At 34.6% G+C, this 18,605-nt stretch overlaps 4 protein-coding genes across 5 annotated transcripts; 2 read left to right on the top strand and 2 right to left on the bottom strand.

The window, feature by feature from the left end:
- Positions 1-1,306: 1,306 nt before the first annotated feature.
- On the top strand, positions 1,307-4,823 carry LOC106154741 (uncharacterized). The gene is made up of 3 exons (XM_013529199.3): positions 1,307-1,898; positions 3,070-3,402; positions 3,528-4,823. Exons 1-3 carry the CDS (start codon positions 1,844-1,846, stop codon positions 3,728-3,730), a joined length of 591 nt encoding a protein of 196 aa, XP_013384653.2. The 5' UTR covers positions 1,307-1,843; the 3' UTR covers positions 3,731-4,823.
- Positions 4,824-4,976: 153 nt separating this feature from the next.
- Positions 4,977-12,577, bottom strand: LOC106154724 (SHC-transforming protein 1-like). 2 transcript variants are annotated; one of them, XM_086999346.1, is made up of 13 exons: positions 12,444-12,577; positions 11,220-11,366; positions 10,776-10,846; positions 10,171-10,231; positions 9,900-10,016; positions 9,513-9,566; positions 9,089-9,267; positions 8,544-8,691; positions 8,131-8,257; positions 7,786-7,944; positions 7,261-7,373; positions 6,936-7,067; positions 4,977-6,551 (listed from the first exon to the last, which is right to left on the bottom strand). In XM_086999346.1, the coding sequence occupies exons 2-13, from the start codon at positions 11,361-11,363 to the stop codon at positions 6,423-6,425; spliced, it is 1,434 nt and encodes a 477-aa protein (XP_086855472.1). In that variant the 5' UTR covers positions 11,364-11,366; positions 12,444-12,577; the 3' UTR covers positions 4,977-6,422. The 2 variants fall into 2 exon arrangements, with proteins under 2 accessions (XP_086855472.1, XP_086855473.1); XM_086999347.1 differs by lacking the exon at positions 12,444-12,577 and adding an exon at positions 12,136-12,361.
- A 102-nt stretch (positions 12,578-12,679) lies between these two features.
- LOC106154761 (cyclin-dependent kinases regulatory subunit 1) lies at positions 12,680-14,789 on the top strand. The gene is made up of 3 exons (XM_013529226.2): positions 12,680-12,864; positions 13,768-13,895; positions 14,435-14,789. The coding sequence occupies exons 1-3, from the start codon at positions 12,806-12,808 to the stop codon at positions 14,503-14,505; spliced, it is 258 nt and encodes an 85-aa protein (XP_013384680.1). The 5' UTR covers positions 12,680-12,805; the 3' UTR covers positions 14,506-14,789.
- A 687-nt stretch (positions 14,790-15,476) lies between these two features.
- Positions 15,477-17,968, bottom strand: LOC106154760 (ciliary microtubule associated protein 1A). Its single transcript, XM_013529225.3, has 4 exons — positions 17,730-17,968; positions 17,406-17,516; positions 16,886-16,996; positions 15,477-16,316 (listed from the first exon to the last, which is right to left on the bottom strand). Exons 1-4 carry the CDS (start codon positions 17,815-17,817, stop codon positions 15,835-15,837), a joined length of 792 nt encoding a protein of 263 aa, XP_013384679.2. The 5' UTR covers positions 17,818-17,968; the 3' UTR covers positions 15,477-15,834.
- Positions 17,969-18,605: the final 637 nt, after the last annotated feature.

Raw genomic sequence — 18,605 nt, forward strand, 5'->3', positions numbered from 1 at the left:
TTGTAGTACACGAGATATTCAAGATTGGTATGTTAATCAATGCATGGACTGTGAAGACTGAGATTTTAATTTCTGTCTGACGAAAAATCTTTTTGTGAAGTAAAATATTTGTTGGAAGCTATAATAACATGTACCCGTTACTGACCAGTATAGAGGCAAAGATGGGTGCTCTCAAATCTCTCTTTTTTTCATATCATTTTTTTTCTTTTTTATTTGCATATCACATACATTTTGAGTTTCAACAAGCCACTTGACACTGAAACGTTAGTATATCAATACATTACACCGAAAAGCGTTATACCGAGATGTCGGTGCACCATTACATAACCGACTGAATGAAGCGTGTATCCGCTAATTGATATTCCACCGGTTCAACAAAAAACGTGCTTTTATACAACCAGACTGAACACAAGCAGCTAATGTTAGCAGCTAACATTTAAACATTGAAAAGCAAGCTTCCGAGCTGGAAATAATCGTCAAATTAGATCCCTGGGGGAAAATACTAAATTCTTTTTAAAGCACATAGACCTATTTCCTTCTATTCTATTTTCAACCTTTTGAACTGATATTTCTGCAATAACCCATTTCTCTTTTTAACTTTTGCGTGGGGCATGGGTTCGTAGCCTTCATACTCGGCATTTTGCCTACAGATTATGATTTATAAAACTTTTGATTATTTTGAGAGCATTTGAGTTTTTGCTCAAGCAAATATTTTACTAATATCGATCCACTTTGTCAACTTCGCCTCCATCAATTCAAAACTCTGTTTCCAAACGTGCCCTCTAGATCTTTTCTTTAATTATTTAATGAGCCTCCATATGTGATTTCGATTTCTGCTGTTTTCTTAAAACTAACAATCTTGACATATTCTAAAAAAATGCTAATTAAGTCATTTTATAGCCACCAATCCCAAAACTATATTTTGGTGCAAAAATAATAATGATGATAAGAATAGATGGAAAGAAAAAACCAGAACATAAATATTTCTTCATTTTTCTTTTTCCCCCGATTTTTCAGAACAACGGAGTTCAGGTTTAAGCCAAGCTGATTCAGTCAGAAGGACGCAGTATATTAACTAGTTCTTTTCATTCTGCAACGCAGTACAGTGGTGAGATTATATTTGAAATTTTTATAAATAGAAAAAAACGAGATGGCACATAATTATTCTTTTTTCTCGAATTTAACCAACTACCAAATCTAAATGGACGTTATGTCGTCAATAAATGATAGTCTGCGTATTCTCAGAATTAAACGTGGGGTCCCACCATGCGGGATTTACTAGTGCGGGCACCTTGACAGAAAAATGTTTTTTCAAAAGTGTCAGACCCCTTATGTATGTTTTGAATTAAGTTGAAGGTAAAAACATTAAGAGTAGTGTATGCTCATTTTCTCTAATTTACACGACTTTTATGTGTGTTATTTCAACGCTCGGAATGTGGCAAAGTCGAGTTTTGTTTCAATATGTTATCATAAACCATGTCATTGGCTATGACCAGCTACTGTACAATTTGAGGCGACATCTGCCGTGTGCCAGCTGTTGTTCAGATAAATCACGCTCCACTATCAGGCCCCCCGCCACAGCTCGCCCTCGCTACTACATATGTGTGAGCACAAGTACCTTAGAATGTCTTGGCGCACTTGGCAGATTACGGCGTAACAGACGACAGCATAGGACGGAGTAAAAGTATGGACACTGATACTACCTGTGGACACGTTGACATCACAGAAATGTTCGGATTTGATTTTTGCTGCAGAATTTGATCATCTTAAAATTCATTGGGATATTTATTTATATTTATATTTATATTTATATTTAAAACTTTTGTTTACGTGCTTGCTGCAAATGGCTAACGGACAGAGAATTGCGATCGTTGTATTATTTCCATGCATATTAGCAAGTAAGTATAAAAAAACATTTAAAATGTTTCCATATTATGTTATGCGGGCCATACACAAATAACACATTTTTTAAGAATTAAGAAAAACCAATTTGATGTAAATTTCCGCAAAATTCTTTTCGTGTGCTTTTTACAACCTTTTCAGTCTCAGCTTATTTTACGTAATGACAAGTACATTTTTATTAAGCAGCTGCTGCATATTCTCGAACTGTCTAGTTTGCCTTGACGTATTAATCAGTGGACACGCGACAGGTCTACGTCCTGTCTCAGTATCTGTTAGAATGAACTTTTATGTAACGGAGTTTTTAGCGCCTCGCCTCACACAACAGAATTTTCCAAAGTTTCAAAATTTAATGCGTTTAAATATGAATTGCTTTGTCATAATACCAAGCTTCAAGATAAAGTCTGGGTTACATCCGCCGATGCTGACCAGCTTCTTTAGATTAAAAAATAAATGTGCACATATATAGGTTTTAAAATGAAAAGGTCCGTATTGGAACTGAAGTTCTGGGTACATAAAAAGAGAAAAATCAAAATCTTTCAGTGTGACATTAGTCCATATCGTGATCAAACCAAATATTTGTTGTTCAGCAAATACTTATTTGCCATCTGTGTAAATAGTTGACAACACCTGTACGTTAGAAAACATGTCGTTTACCAAGGACATTTTTCAGTATCCAGGTAACATTTGGCTTAATTTCATAAAACCAGAATATTCACTATCTAAGATAAACCGTGGCCTTGTCTTTGCCGCATTACTATAAATTTTGCAAATTCTAATTCCGCTAGCAGCTATATTTGTAACAAAGAAGTTCTAACTTTATGGCAAATGTAAATATTGAAGATGCCAGTTAATCATTTCATTTGTGTCATTTCATTCATTTCCGTACGTTTAACAGATGTCATCCGGTTGATTTTGTATTGACCAACATGCAATGTAAAAATTAAGGAAAGTTTGTTTGTCAAAACATTTTGGATCGCTTTTAATTTATAGACTGTATTGGGGGGGGGGGGGGGGGGAGAGCAACGAAAAGCTCTCTTTATGTGTATTCTGTAGGATTGTATGCCTAACTCACAAACATTTTGTCTCTCTTAAATAATCACTTTTGATTAACATTTTTGTTATACTGTCAACGCCAATATAATGTCCTTGGTGCATCTGTTCCGCCAGGTATGTCCGCCATGCAGGTGCGCGTATCTGTGGTCCAGCATCCATCACTTGTACCGGCGTTGCTAGGCAACCAGGTGCAGCTGCTGTGTGAGGCAATGGCCAGCCAGCCCATGGACGTGCTGAACATTGCCTGGATGTACAACACAGCCTCCAATATTGTGCAGACCAGTCAGAAGTATACCTTGTTCCGTGACCCTCAAATGGGCTTCTGGTCTGCCGTCAATTTGACCCTAACCATCAACAACCTTCAGCCTTCAGATATGGGGAACTACAGCTGTCTGGCTTGGAACTCTGATGGGAGGTTAAGTGGAGAGACCTTGCTTCTGGAGACAGGTAAGAACTTGGTCAATGGAGGAATTAATGTGTATGTGTGTGTGTGTGTGAGAGAGAGAGAGAGAGAGAAAGAGAGAGAGAAAGAGGGCAACAAATATGATAGTTCATGCATTCTTCTCTTCTAGATGGTGGAAATGGTGTAAATATTGAGCACCTTACGCCAGAGATCACCACAACAACAGCCATCATGACCACCACCCAGCAAACCACCACAGAGCTCTATGAAAGACCAATGGAGAACAAACACAGTGGACAGATGGGGCTGAACACTTTGCCTGTCATCTACCTGGTCACAGCCAGCTGGTTAACATGGATATCCTATGGATGAGATGTGCAGCTTTACACTTGTAGTTTCTTCAGTTCAGGGATTTCCTATAATCATTTTCTTTATTTTCCATAAGTTTACAAACATATATTAACTGGCTGCATTAGAAATCACATGCTGATTAATGCAGTGGTCAGTAAAATGGGAAATCTTCACCTTTGTTTGACCAACCTTGTATTATAAAGGTTTTTGTACTTCACAGTCTGTTAACGCAAAGAACCTAAAATCAGACCATCAGACTTGGATTAGGGCGAGTCAAAGTACCACTCTATGATTGAGTTAACAGCCCCGCAATCTCTGGGGAATCATGGAAACAAATATGCCACCAGAACAGAATGAGGAAAATGACATTTTTCTTTCAACATGAGAAATATAATCCTGATGCTTTCTGGTAAGGACAGTGTATACATCAAGTTTAGAATAACAAGAACAACTTTCCCAAAGCCTTGGAAAAGAGAACAAATATCAGCAACCTGGAATTGGGGATTATCACTACATCAATATGGGATATGGACGATGACAACAACACTGTATAAAATAATATAATTTCATTAACTTTTTAAATTAATGTTCAACTAAGAGAACTGTATTCATAACTGTGCTAGAACTGCTCAAAGAGGACCAAAAAAAGAAGAGTGAGAGAGAGTGAAAAAAAAGAAAATTAGTTATGTAAGCATATAATCAAGAAAGATTAATTACAACTAACTACCTCAAGGTAGTGAGGAGGACACTATATAAAGAAAGTTAACATTAGGGAAGAACACAGTCTCAGTGTCCCCTTGCTACCTATATATTTTGGAATCAACAGAGGAAAATATGTGTAAATGCTACAGCAACAGTTGTCTGCCAGATACTTGCCTTGATAATGACATTTAATTTGTGGAGCAAAATTCCCAGGTTACTTCACCATATTGTATTGAATCATCATTTTTATAAATAAATTCTCAAGGCTGACAAATTGAAAGGATTAATAACAAGGGCATAGAATGTCAAGAGAGCACCAAGTAGGGGTTTTAGCAGTTTAACAGATTGGTTGAAGAAACATCCAACTGACATGGAGCTTGCTCCAACTTATATATAAAAGATCTTCACTACACTCCCAACCATACCATCATAATATAGAGCATCAAAGTGTTGGGGTGGGCAGCATTTTAATTGTATAAATAGGGTGGTTTTCTCAGTTTTCTCTACATAATGTCTATTAAATGTAGAATGCCTAATTATGAGAGATCTTTTAAAAGGTAAAATATTCTGTAAATTTAATACTGAACTTTATTACATGCAGTAGTTTATAACATCTATGTACCTAGAGAGTCTACAGAAAATGTTGTCTGCTACATTTATGCTACTATTTCATTAGTCTATGAATGAGAATCTAAAGAAGATAACACAAATGAAAACAAATACTACTATTCGGTCTTTGCACAACCTTACATTACATTAAGTACATCCTGGACTTATGCATATAGAAAACATGATAGTCATGTAACAATTTTCATCTTTCTTTAAAATAGTTGTAAGCCCACAATGCTGCCTGCAGCACAGGTGCCTGTACAAATTGCATCACATAAACAACCCAAAAATGCTCTCTGCCATTGCAGTTAACATAGTCATACAAGTTGATTCATCAAAACTTATAAGAGTAAAAATGCATAATTGAAGTAGAAATTTTACAGCACCAAGAAGAAGTGTATTAGCAAAATAGTTCTTATAAAGTTTTCTACATCATAGAAATATTTGTGAGGATAGTTTTTTCAAGTAAAAAAAAACAATAATGCAAACAGTCCTGTCAAAAATAATAAGCACTGTCAATGGCATTAAAAAAGCCCTCTACAGAATCTAATATAAGCACATTTTATGCATACATTAAAAAATAATAATAAAATAATGCTCTTCTGTTGGGGACTTCTAATTATTTCAGAAGTGGTGGCATAACGTGCCTTACCTAGTCAATTATCATCAAAATACAGGATCTCATCCATTCACAAATGTATATTTATATATACACGTAAAAACTAGAATAAAACCCTTTCTTATTAATGCAGTACAGTCACCTGCCCCTAGAATATATTGCCTAACTTTCTCCTATGTGTATCTCCTACTGTAGATGATACCCAGGTATTTAAATTGTTTACCCATTTTACCCATTAACTAATTGTGATTACATGATAACTTAACGTAAATGACTTCTCACACAAACATAAACTGAACTGAAGTATTTTTTTCTTTACAATACAGTTATCCTAGCTTTGTTCTCCATGTGACATTAAAACAGATAAAAAAAAAGAGTCAAAATACCAGTACATGACATACTGAGACAGTGCTATGGCTAAACTAGCACCATCAAATATTTATGAATAAAAGCGTACACAAGATTCAATAAGCAGCACGAAACATCAAGTAAAGTCTTTTACTACATCAGTGCAGTACACACGAGTACTCATAAGACATAATCTAATGACCCACTTCCACAGTATACATATACAGATGTTACTGAAACAAATGGCACCCTAATCACATTAACCCATCACATAACAGCACCCAAGTAGACAACTCTCAGGCTGAAATCCTCCTGTGTATTTTGATCACAAAGAAACAGACAAATATAGGACCGTAAAACATGAATAAGAAAGTATGAGCACAATGGTGGTGGACGATGATGAATGCTGAAGCTGTTTATGTCAACTTGTTCGTATCATCCCAATGAAACGACTGGTCTTTTCAGTAACAGTTCACTCTCCTGCGACATGATAGGCAGCTTGTTGGTCATGTGATAGTTCACCAGGTGACTGATACTATCAAATGTGCGGTCGCGAGTTCTCACCTAAAAAAATAAATAGTTAAACCATTACATTGGATAAAATGAACACATTTAGTTCTGTAACAGAAGTGACAGCATATTCATAAATAAAAATATCACTGACAAGGAGATTTGTTTCTGGCTTTGTTGGTTTGTTAATTTAAGAGCCTAACTCAATAAATTATTGACAGATTTTTATTAAATTTTCAGAACGGTCAGAAATGGGTTTAAATGGAACCTATTACATTTTGATGATCTGGTATTTCCTTAGAAACAATGAGAATTGAGCTACTTTGGTAAAGGTCTGCATTCTCTGTGAGCTTTTCTAGTTAGTACTGAAGTTTGAATAAGTAGAGAGGTGTATAGGAAAATTTATTTTTCAGCATTATAACATAATTTCCTACATACCACTCCATTGGGATCCACTAACATCAGATGTTTGAAGTGGCCACTCCTCATCCCGCTTAGTATGTACTGACCGGGACTGTTTTTACTCTCACGCACCAAAAAATCACCATCTTTTTTCAGTTTTTCTTCAGCCTGAAACAGAAGTGTTTTTTTTTTCTTTAAGTATGACATAAAAGGCTTATATCTGAAGACTGCAGGCAAAATATTTTTAAAAAATCTTCACAAATTATTTTTGAGTTTTTCACTGTCAAAGTACAATATCAGGCCATCATAATTGAATGTACCACCATTTTGCAATGTTAGAAGTATCCCAGTAGTATCCCACCTGTTGTCTTGTGAGTGCACCATGGAACCATTCCTCATTTTTGGGTGTTATGTCACCAGGGGAGCCTGAAGCTGCTCCAGTTTGTTCACCACTTAAGCTGCTTTTAAATGGTTCTGAAAAAAAGATTGCATTTACTATCTTCTTTGCAACTTTCCTTTTGAACTTGTTTTCATATGGAGATTTCAATTTACTATTTAACGTATTAAATGACAGTGGGCAATACGGGTCTTAGATCAAAGTATAAAAGACAGTTTACCAAGAGAGCCTTTTCAAACACTTTTTTTTGGTGGGTACCGCAGTTTTTCTTAAACAAAGCTTCACATAATGTTACATTTCTAAAACAGCTTACATGGTCCTCTTAACTGTTTTCATGTCTGAGCAATATCATTTTATTACATAACTCTCTATTCACCAAACTAAGCCAGGCTTAATACATGAATATTTGTCACTGATCTTTTATATTCATACGCCATGCCTACAGCAACAGGCAATAATTACTGTAGCAGTTCCCAATGGTATACTCACTCATGTCAAATGGGTCCAGATCCTTACTAGCCCCACTTGTAGCACCGTGATTATCATAGACGCCGCCCCCTACAGCCCCCTTGGCTTCCATCTCTGCCAGTTCATTGGGCAGGTTGTCATATGTTACAGGTGGTTTAACCATTGACAGATCACTCTCAGCTGAACATAAAACGAATGATAAAATGGTTGTAAAATCATAAAACTGGTGGATTCCAGGGCTATATATTAGAACATTTCTACCATACCTTGACCTTTGTTGTTGGACTAATGAACACTTTGACATTAATTACTTACTGGATATGATCCAGCACACAAAGTGTATTATTTTTCAACTGTCATACAAACCCTCAAAGTCATCTTGAAATGCCTCTTTCTGTGGCTCTGATAAATCCACCAGTAAACCTATTGCACCATCTTTATTGTCGTACACTGGATCTCTGAACTTTACAGAGGAATAACCATTCTCATCTACCTATATGAACGGAGAAATACATGATGATCATTAACATTTACAATGTTCCTTAAAATTATTGTAGTTTATCAAGTTAAACTCGTTATAATTAATTCATCCATAACTTTTCCTCAAACATACTTTAGTTCTTCAAGTAAAACTTGATATAACATTATACCATATCAAAATGTTTAATTTAATTTTTTACAACACCATCTAGGCCAAACAAAACTTTAATGTCAAAGTAAATAAATAAATAAATAAATAAATAAATAAATAAATAAATAAATAAGTCCTTGAGTCTTACAGGTTGGTTGGACTTGGGAGCAGAGTAAACTGGGAGAGGTGGTATGGGTGGAGCCTGATCAGGTGCTACAGCTCCAGGTCTGTCATTGTAATAGTCCGGGTCATCTCCCCAGGCTGACTCCTCATTGCTGAACACTGGACTCTCTAGTCTTTAAACAAACAGAAACAGGAATAATGTCATGTTTCATGTATGATAATTATTTGACACAAGTTGAAAATAATTTCATACTGTTGGCTTGCAGCCAACATGGATGTAGGCCTTCATCAGACTGACATGAGTTATTACTAACTAATGTTATGTTCAGTAAATGTTTCTTTATATTCAAAGAAATCCCATGGTATTCTTCAAAATAAATCTTTGGTATTTTATACAATAAATACAATTGAATGTCTTTTTTTTAAATAGCTGTGACAGTTATCCTTCATATCATGGTGTAATATGTGAAAGTTTTGGCTGTAAGTGGAATAAATATACAAAACATTCAATGATAATGTGCAAAGAGCAAAAGAACATACTGGCAAATGCTAAAGCAGAAACACACATACTTGTCTGGGAGATTCATTGCCTTGGGCTGATTTCTGAGAAACTCTTTAAATCTCAGTTCGAAGGCCTGTCCCATGGTGGTGATGACATCCTGTGCTAGACCTCCCCCGCACTCCAGTATGTGACAGGCACGCCCATTCACAGAGTCCTTGGCCACATAAGCTACAAAGTCCATGGTATCCTATAAACACATAATGCATACACTTTAAGTATAACTGGGTACTCACTGAATTAACAATTGAAGATGCAGTTACATACAAATACACACACCTTCACTCCCTCTTTCTCTCTTTAAACCAAGAGATATATCCATAAAAAGCTGATTAACCAAAAAGCTCCAGTATAAAATTCTATATTTGCCAGAGTGAGTAACACAATGATATTACTATATTATGTGATAGTGCTCTGTATGTGAAAAGTACTCACTGGATCTCCTCCTGAGGCAAAAGATATCCCAGGCATTTCATGGTGAACGAGAATCTGAAAAAAATTGCTTTAAATTTGATACTGTGTTGGGTGGGACATTGTGTGTTGTGATGACATATATCATGATAGTTGTGTCATTTTGTCTGTTGTAAGAATAACACAACAGATGCAATAACATGGTTGAGACATTGTGTCTGCTGTGACAAAAGATAATGTGTTAGGTGGGACATTGTGTCTCTTGTGAAAAAAGAGATCATATTGGTAGAGACATTGTGCCTGTTGTGCTAATAGATACTATGTTGGTTGATGTTGTGTCTGCTGTGACAATAGATATTAAGTTGGTTGAGTCAATAGTGACAATAGATAAGGTGTAATAATACACTGCACCTCTCCTGTGTCCATAATCATCAGAGTCAAGGCATCTGTGGTGATGGTCAAGTTCACATTTGTTCCTGCATATATCATCTTGGGATGCTCGCCTAATATTTTTACTAATTTCTTGTCCTGAAATACCAAACAGAATCATAATATTTTGTGACACAAACCAACGCTTTTGATATACTTGGGTAAACCAAACAAGTTTTAAAATATAGATGCTCATCAAAATGAAAGTTACAACATTCTTTCTTTGAACTTTTAAACATTTTCTGTAAAATACCTTTTTCTTCTTTGTAGCTGTTTTCAATCCAGCAGCATCACACACCCTACTGATTGACTCCCTGAAAAATATCATTGGAAAACTTAAATGGCTTCCACTGTCTTAAACTCTTACTTTTCTTTTCAAACATCATACTGTCATTCCATGTGTCAATATGGTATCTTATGCAGAAAGCCAGGAACTCAAAATCTTCCTAAACAATAACCTTTGAATTAAATTTTTAATTAAAGAAATGAACGTAACTGACAACTTGGCATGTATCCAGTGAAAATACTGGTCCTTATCAATGTATATTTATGTGGTATATTTATGTTGGAAATGTCACAGAGTAATAGAGAGTGAATTCGAGTTCATCAAAGATGCCACGAATATAAATTTTATATCATATTTCTACACAGTCAAAAGCCCTTTGGATATAAACATACTTTGAAAGTTAAACAACTCATGTAAAGTACTCAAAACCATACATTTTCATAAAATATTTTGTTCAATCCATTATCTTTGATAACCCTTTATCACAACATGTCATAGCACCATCTATTAATAGATTAATGAATACCCAAAATATATCATAGACTTATTTTTATAGAACACGATAAACATACTTTGCAACAGCAGTTCTTGTTTCAAAGTCCAGTGTCCTCATCGACTGCCTTACTTCCATACACCCCACATACTGGAAAAACATTTGCACAGTATATTAGTTATTTTTTTCATTCAAGGTGTGAACAGTACTATCATAACATTTCCAATCCCTAAAATATTTTCATCTACCCAATATCTGAAATGGGGTATCAACTAATTTTAATATAAAAGCATTTCTGCAGGCATAAAGTTTGATTTTTACTGAAGTTACCTTTTAAACAACAAATTTGTCTTATTGTATTTCATTAAATATCACAATAAATTCAATGTCACAATTGATCACATGGCACATTCACATGCAAACACCCATTGCAATGGCACAGCTAACACACTTACCCAACCGTGAGCCTATAACTCACTTAACATGAGGTCATAAAACTTACCTCTAGACATAACACACTTACCCTGAGACCATAACAAACACCAGCTTCAGGAGACAGTTGATCATCAGGATGAAGCCATCCTTTTGTTGGTTTGTTTATAAATGTGCCTGTTTTGGACCAATCACTACCTTGTGGAGGCTTGCCTTTCTTTAATAGCTTGTCCATTTTCTAAATAAAAACATTTTAAAAAGTAATAAAACAGGGATTCATGAATTGAGTTTCTTTACATTTATAAATCATTTAATAAATTATGACCTGGATTGCCAATGAGACAATTTTTAAATATTATATTGTATAACATGGTAATTTATATTCATGTATTAGAATGGAAAGGTTTGAAACATGTTTATAGCTTATATATTTCCTGGGGTTTTAGGATTCTCAAAGTGAAATCCTTATCTTTAACCCCCATAAATCATGATATTGTAGAGTATGAAGATTACACAACTAGTGAAAACTCAGGTTGTCATGCCTCAGGTTACGAAAATTTCTGTACATAAATGGAGATAGAAGCTGTGAGATTTTACCAACATTTTACAAGCTTAATTCACAAACAATCTCTAAACATCAGTGTCTGTGATAAATTCTTATTCTACCAAAGCCAGAAAGAGTCAACATATTTTAGAGTTTAAAAAGTCCTTGGTAACTAATGCATGAATAGAGAATTTAAAAAGAAAGAAATGAGTGGAAAACTTGGCAAAAATCAATGACATGTTTGCTAAGAAACTCCAAGGTGTAAGTCTTTGTACTGAGAATATCATTTTTCTGCAGTTTGATAAGATTATGTATAGAGAGCCACAGAACGACGCTGTAGCATAGAGCCGCCCCATGGTGTATCACGTTCTACAGTGTTTTTAATGTATATGTATGCAAATTTTCTACGTTAATGAAAATTCAAGGAATCATATATTCAATCAGAAAATCTAAGTAAACCTACCTTTAATGCAGTCAATCTCTATACGAAAAAATAATAACTTTTCAATTTTATCGCTCCCCTTACATGATTCATAATTCGATAATGACACAGACACTAATCTTGTAGCGGGAAGTCACGTCAAAAGAAAAACTCCGTGAATAACTCCTATTCAACCAAACAATGTGTAAAAAGACTGTGAAAGTATTGATAGTTGGAGACATTAGAAATGGAATCTAATGACCTGAGACCAATATTAAAGCACTCATGAATAGCTTAACAAAAATACCACACCCTTCAATATTATTAACACCTGATATTATGAGACATACCTTAGAAAGGTGCCCCGAGTTCGTAAAGCAGGAAGTATTTTCTGTATCCCTCTTATGCGCAAGCGCATAGTGATACTTCCTGTTGAATATTTCACTTCATAAATTCAAATTATGTATGTAGCATAGTAAAATTAGAAAAAAATATATTGAACTTTGTAATACTTAATAAGTATTCTCTAGTGCACTTCTGTTTTTCCTTTGATTTTAGTATTCTTGACTTTAAAGAAAGTCGTATATTGACCAATCACAATTCAAGGAGAATGTCACGTGAAAAAGAGGCACCTCATTCAAATCTGGAGACAGCAGACTATCGGATCTCTGCCGACTAATCCAGTACGGTTTTTCAACATTATATCTTTAAAATGTCTACCAAACAAATTTATTACTCTGATAAGTATTATGATGACGAATACGAGTACAGGTAAGGGCTTTTTTTTTCAACTCAGAGTGGAAATGGATGAATTTCATTGAATGATTTTAATTCTGTAAGTGTAAATTTAAAGGGGCATGTTTTATTCAATAATCAAATGCCAAAGAGTAAACGGGTTTGGCAGGGCAAATGATTCTGCTATCCAAAAATCCCGTTTAATGAATAAACACATAAGTCTAATTCGGATTCAACAGTATTTTCTGTTCCCATAATAATTACTTTTTGTCTAACAACATGCATGCTTGAATTTTTATTTGGCCATTTTTATTGGCATTCTGTGTAGTGCAGGCAAGTGTATTGGTACTTTTGCAGTATAACCCCCCACTCTGTTAGTCTTTGAGAATCACCTTCACTTTTTGTCTGAGATAATTTATTAAGTGACACACCATGACTTTAGGCATCCAAAAAAAAAAAAAAATTAAAAAAATAAAATAAATACAATGGATGAGATGGTTTTGATAGAAACCCCAAGCCCATTCAAATAGTATGAAATTGGTGTCAAAACAGAGTTGAAATTAAAATTCAAAGAAATTGAAAGTGTACTAAAAAACATCCAAAATTAGCAAATTTCCAAAGTAATTTATTAGCATAGCAGAGATATTAATTGATCAAAAATATAGATGGATTTTAAATATCATAAAATACATTGAAAATCAGATAGTCTTGAACTAGATAGGAAGAAATGCTACAAAAGTACCAATAAATCAATGTTTTTTTATCAATAATATATTGATACAAGTTAATATATTGCATAGATGTAAAACGTCTTAAGTTTGCTTTACTTCTGCAACAGTCATAAGAATTTAAATGTATAAAATATGAGTAAATTAGAATATGTGCTCTTCCTTAAATTACTATTTATTTGTGATAAAACTGTGTTCCTTTAAATTGTAGGCATGTTATGCTACCACGTGATATTGCAAAGCTTGTTCCAAAGACCCATCTGATGTCGGAGGCTGAGTGGAGAGGTCTAGGAGTACAGCAAAGCCAGGGATGGGTGCACTATATGATGCATGAACCAGGTAATTTTTTAGGGCACAGGGCTATACATGACCATCGGCGTTACTTGCCAAGTGCAAGTGATATCTGTAATCAGGCAACTAGGATTTAAATTGTACTTGCCTGAAAACACAAGTGACTTGCTAATGGTGCCCTCAAGAAAATCTGATCAAAACAGCATCTTTTTTTTTTCTTTAAGATTTTATGCCTTTTGATTATTGATTCCCCACCCACCACCTTTTTAATATTTGGAGTGGGGCAAGTAGATTGTGAAAATTACTTATAGTACCTAAAAATAGTTTGGCATGCCCTGGGCCAGGATTGTAGGGTGGGGTTTGTGCCAAACTCTTATAACCTGATGTTATTTCTTAGCTTTCAAGGTTATAAAAAATGCCCTAGCCCTTCTATGATGTACATCATTATTAACTTGAAAGTTAATGTTTAATTACTTATGATAAGACTATTGACAGGTGTGAATTATAGGGACTATTATTGTATACTTGATTTTTTATGATTGTATCATATATGGTATACATTTATTTTGGAAAATTTTACTTTCCAGAGCAACACATTTTACTATTCCGGCGACCAGTACAGAAACCATTGCAAGAGAGCAAACAACAGAACTGTTGATGTGTATATTATGGTGGATAAAAAGACTGAAAAAACTAGGAAGTATATTAATTGTGTATGAGTTGAACAGTGACATTGACTGCAGTGTTAATGACTTCACAAATATATACACCATCTGTGTTCACAGACTACCGAGTTTGTTAACTACACTGTAATGCAACAAAAAAATTAATGCAATGACACTGAAAGAAACCACAAATCCCCCATTTGATGCTGAATACGACTGAACAACACATGGATGATTGACTAGGAAAAAAAAAGAGTATTCAGCCCCAATTAACATCTCTGGAGTTGTTAACAGAAGATTGGTTGAAGAATGTGCAATTGTGCGTTGATTGTGCTAAAATGTGTGAAAGGAAATACTGGGGATGTCAGAAAATTAACAGGGAATGGTTTCTTGTAATAACATGCAGTTAGTTATGACTAGCATGTTACTCGAATGTTACTATGATCCACTCTGCCAAAAGTTCAGATTTACCTTCAGGGAAGGTATGCATTATCTGGCATTTGTTTGTTATTAAATCTGTTTTAGAACATTGTAGTGTCAGTAGTAGATAGTTACAGTACTTACTGTTGTTATATTTATAGCTGTATAGTTTACTCTGATTAAATGTATGCACTTTTCTGAGAAAATACCAAGAATGTTTCAAATATCACTCCAGCAGAGCTTAGTAGTATATTTCCTCAGGATATCAATTTAATGTAAAATGAATCCTTTCATATTGGAGATGGGGAGGGGGGGATATATTTTCCAAAGAAAAGCTTTTTCTTTTTACTTCACCATATATTCTGTTTATAAACTGGTGACTAGGATTTGTTTGCATTGGGGGAGAGGGGGGGGGGGGGTCCAGATTGGAAGTTGCTATTAAATTCAGGAAATGCAGGGAATAGACATACTCATTTATCATCATTGTTTTATAATTTATCATACTACATTTGTCAATAAATTTCTAAAATAATAACTGATAAAATTGTTTGACTTGTTACGATTGATATTTATTTCATTTTCACTTTATGTTTCTTGTAGACAATATTTTAAAAATGCAAACTGTTTGGATAATACTTTCCATGATTGAGCAACAAAAATGTACAATTATTGTGAAATATGCATCAATATGATTGTATATCACAGGACATAAACAAAAGTTGAGCAATGAGAGTTCCATCATAGGAAAAAATTACGAATACTGATGATTGTCTTTACCTCCAATATCACTTACTATACTACTAACAAAATAGTGGCAAGTGCACCATAAACAAGTTCTTGAAAGACATACCGCTTCAACAAAGGAGATGCATAGATGAGATGTGAACACACTTGGAGAATAACTAATCAGAACATGGCACGATGAGAGGACATACGAACTCCGAGTGCCTAACACCCAGAGAGTGTTTGGGAGGTGTTGGTTTGTGTACAGTGACACGCTCAGGCCGATGAGCACCTGGTCCTGGTTTAACTGTAGTATCACCTGGCATATAGTGGCGAGACTGGAGTCCATAGATTGGAGCTTTGTTTCTCCAGGTGTTTGGATTGAGAGCGTCATAACGTCCAGGGCCAGGGGTTTTTGATAAGTCCTCAGCAAAATGGCCAACATTCCTTCTTGCTGTCATGGAATAACTTGGATATGACCTCTTGTTTGGTTGAGCAGGGCCAATGAGTTGAGGAAGAGAGTATACATTGGAAGCAGGGTTCTTGTCACTTTTTCTGAAGCGTGTACGGGCACCCATTGAGTAAACTGGAGCATGCTTTTCTCCTTGTGGATGAGCTTTTTCATTTTCATACCGTCCTGGGCCTGGGGTTTTGAAAAAATCTGAAAAACAGAAGGATTGCCAATGAAAATATTTTCTATCTTAAAAAAACAGCAATGCTTAAAATGTTGTTTTTATAGTGATCAAAATTATTATAAAAGGGGTTCATATATTCATGGCCTATTTCAATGTGACAAGGGTCATTAGCAAGATGAATTGTGTGTGTGTGTATATATATATATATATATATATATATATATATATATATATATATATATATATATATATATATATATATATATATTTATAAAATAGTACTCCTTTTATGAAATTGTGCTAGTATCTAGGACATTATTTTGGTATGTAATACTAAAAACAGAGCAATAATATGTAATGGGAAGTGCTTTAGTGATGGTCGATTGATTTGTGTTAGGGTTCATTCGTGTTTGGTCTGAAGTCTCTTTTGGTTGTATGCAAGAGATGAGTTGTTCGTGTGTCAGGCCTTGAGAAAGACTTTGATCATGTGTCTTCAGATATAATAAACTTAAGCACATCCAACAAAACTGTCAGTTTTTATTTGAAAAATTTAAGCCACTGTGACAGTTATATTGTAAACATTTAATTGACTTACTTGGATCTTTTGGCCTGGCTAGCATGGAGTATGATGGAGTGCCATCTTTCCCGTGCCGTGTGTGTCTTGGATCAATGAAGTGGGCAGGTCCAGGACTGCAGTCTTTTGCCACTGAAAGAAAACAATGAAAAAATAATGCATATGTCATGGAGTCAGTTATAGTTTGATAGTTTTTGTGAATATCAGCAAACATGAAACTGGCCATTTTTTAAGTATTGCATAATGTGAAAGCGTGCAGTAAAATAATATGTTAAAAAATCCAAGTTCCTTTAAGTCAGCCTGTGGTTTATGGCACATATGATGATTTTTTGTAAATTAAGGTGATCGACTTATACTAATGTATAAACAACTGTTTGCCAAGCCATGGATAGATAGGCAGATGATAGTTTTTTTATTAAAATGACATGCATCTCTAAACAAAACAAGAATTATAATTTTAATTTGCAAGAATAATAATAATAATTTATACCGGTATGTCACACAGGTAAATGGATCAGTTTATTATATGAATGACACTTACTCAAACTACCAAGCCTTTGTCCAAAGGAGTGTGCAGGTTTCATATGCTTTGTAAAATCATGGTCTATGTATCCCAATGTAGAGGGAAGGCCATACCGTCCTGGTCCAGGTCCTTGTAAAATGAAAATGATATGTGGATAAAATAAGTCCATTCTTTTTTTAAAAAAAGCAAGTACCAGTACCATACAACAGCAGTGAACTATACAGTAATTAACATTTTCTTGTCACACCTATAATAATAATAATAAAAATAATAATCAGAATTGAGATACATCCTTTGTTAAAACGTCAAATGTATTATTCAATATAATCTTGCAAAACTCACCTCTCTCTCTGGCTGCTATAATAATTCCTTTGCCTGATTTCCCGGTTGTTTGCTCATTTCCTTGTCTAGCATCTTTTTCTGTTTCCATTTTTAAATCATACACGCTTTATCTCTGGTCTGTGTATGATCTCCTGCAACCTGAAGCTTCTGTTCATTTAATGCCAATAAAAACACACGTGTATCTATTTACGGGAAATAATAGTGTCTCCAATGACGCCAAACATAGCAACGTAACAACCACCGAGAGGTGGCTACATAAACATGGGCGTGAAAATACGAGACCTCAAGAGGAGCCATGAAAACATTTTTCATTTCCGGTCTAAGCACTGGTAAGTCGAGTCACCTGACGGAAATAATACAATTTACTGCTAATTTGCTAATTTTAGACAATGAATTTGCGCTTGTCCAATCTTTGTGTATGGTTTCAGAGATTTCAAAGCATATTTTGCCGATAGCAATATAACTTAACTGTGTTTGCTTGGTTCCAGAACAAAAGTGTATATGTTTTTATCCCATACTAATTGGACACGCATTCATTGCTGACTAATGAGTAGTAATGTGTGTAGTGAAATTATTCCTCCAAGTAAACTCTACACAGACTGTATATACTGGTGCCAATTTCGACTTTGGAATGATCTTTTTCATTGGGCCATTCCGTGGTATTTTTTTGCTGTTATGGAAGGACATTTGACACTTCAAATGAAAATATTTTCAAAAGTAAAAAAGTTACAAGGTCCATTTTTTGTATGTTTATTCTTCTATATGTAAGTTATAATTAGGCAAAAAATTAGGTTTAAAAAAATTAAAGTTACGAAAAAATTATAATAAATAGTTAGCATCTCGGAAGGACGTGAAATGGACATGGAATTTTAACTT

The sequence above is a fragment of the Lingula anatina genome, chromosome 1 (assembly GCF_051362555.1).
Source record: "Lingula anatina isolate TDL-2025a chromosome 1, LinAna3.0, whole genome shotgun sequence".
NCBI classification, from domain to species: Eukaryota; Metazoa; Brachiopoda; class Lingulata; order Lingulida; family Lingulidae; genus Lingula; species Lingula anatina.

Bases quoted from the DNA above. Each gene is read 5' to 3' on its own strand.
- LOC106154741 (XM_013529199.3), top strand. From the start codon at position 1,844: ATGGCTAACGGACAGAGAATTGCGATCGTTGTATTATTTCCATGCATA. The intron at 1,899-3,069 runs GTAAGTATAAAA...CTGTTCCGCCAG, and splicing joins ATTTCCATGCATATTAGCAA to GTATGTCCGCCATGCAGGTG. The intron at 3,403-3,527 runs GTAAGAACTTGG...CTTCTCTTCTAG, and splicing joins GACCTTGCTTCTGGAGACAG to ATGGTGGAAATGGTGTAAAT.
- LOC106154724 (XM_086999346.1), bottom strand. From the start codon at position 11,363: ATGGACAAGCTATTAAAGAAAGGCAAGCCTCCACAAGGTAGTGATTGG. The intron at 9,268-9,512 runs GTGAGTACTTTT...ATGTGTTTATAG, and splicing joins TTGCCTCAGGAGGAGATCCA to GATACCATGGACTTTGTAGC. The intron at 7,374-7,785 runs GTGAGTATACCA...TCTTTTTTTCAG, and splicing joins TCTGGACCCATTTGACATGA to AACCATTTAAAAGCAGCTTA.
- LOC106154761 (XM_013529226.2), top strand. From the start codon at position 12,806: ATGTCTACCAAACAAATTTATTACTCTGATAAGTATTATGATGACGAA. The intron at 12,865-13,767 runs GTAAGGGCTTTT...TTTAAATTGTAG, and splicing joins GATGACGAATACGAGTACAG to GCATGTTATGCTACCACGTG. The intron at 13,896-14,434 runs GTAATTTTTTAG...TTTACTTTCCAG, and splicing joins CTATATGATGCATGAACCAG to AGCAACACATTTTACTATTC.
- LOC106154760 (XM_013529225.3), bottom strand. From the start codon at position 17,817: ATGGAAACAGAAAAAGATGCTAGACAAGGAAATGAGCAAACAACCGGG. The intron at 17,517-17,729 runs GTGAGTTTTGCA...TCATTTTACAAG, and splicing joins TATAGCAGCCAGAGAGAGAG to GACCTGGACCAGGACGGTAT. The intron at 16,997-17,405 runs GTAAGTGTCATT...GTTTTCTTTCAG, and splicing joins ACAAAGGCTTGGTAGTTTGA to TGGCAAAAGACTGCAGTCCT.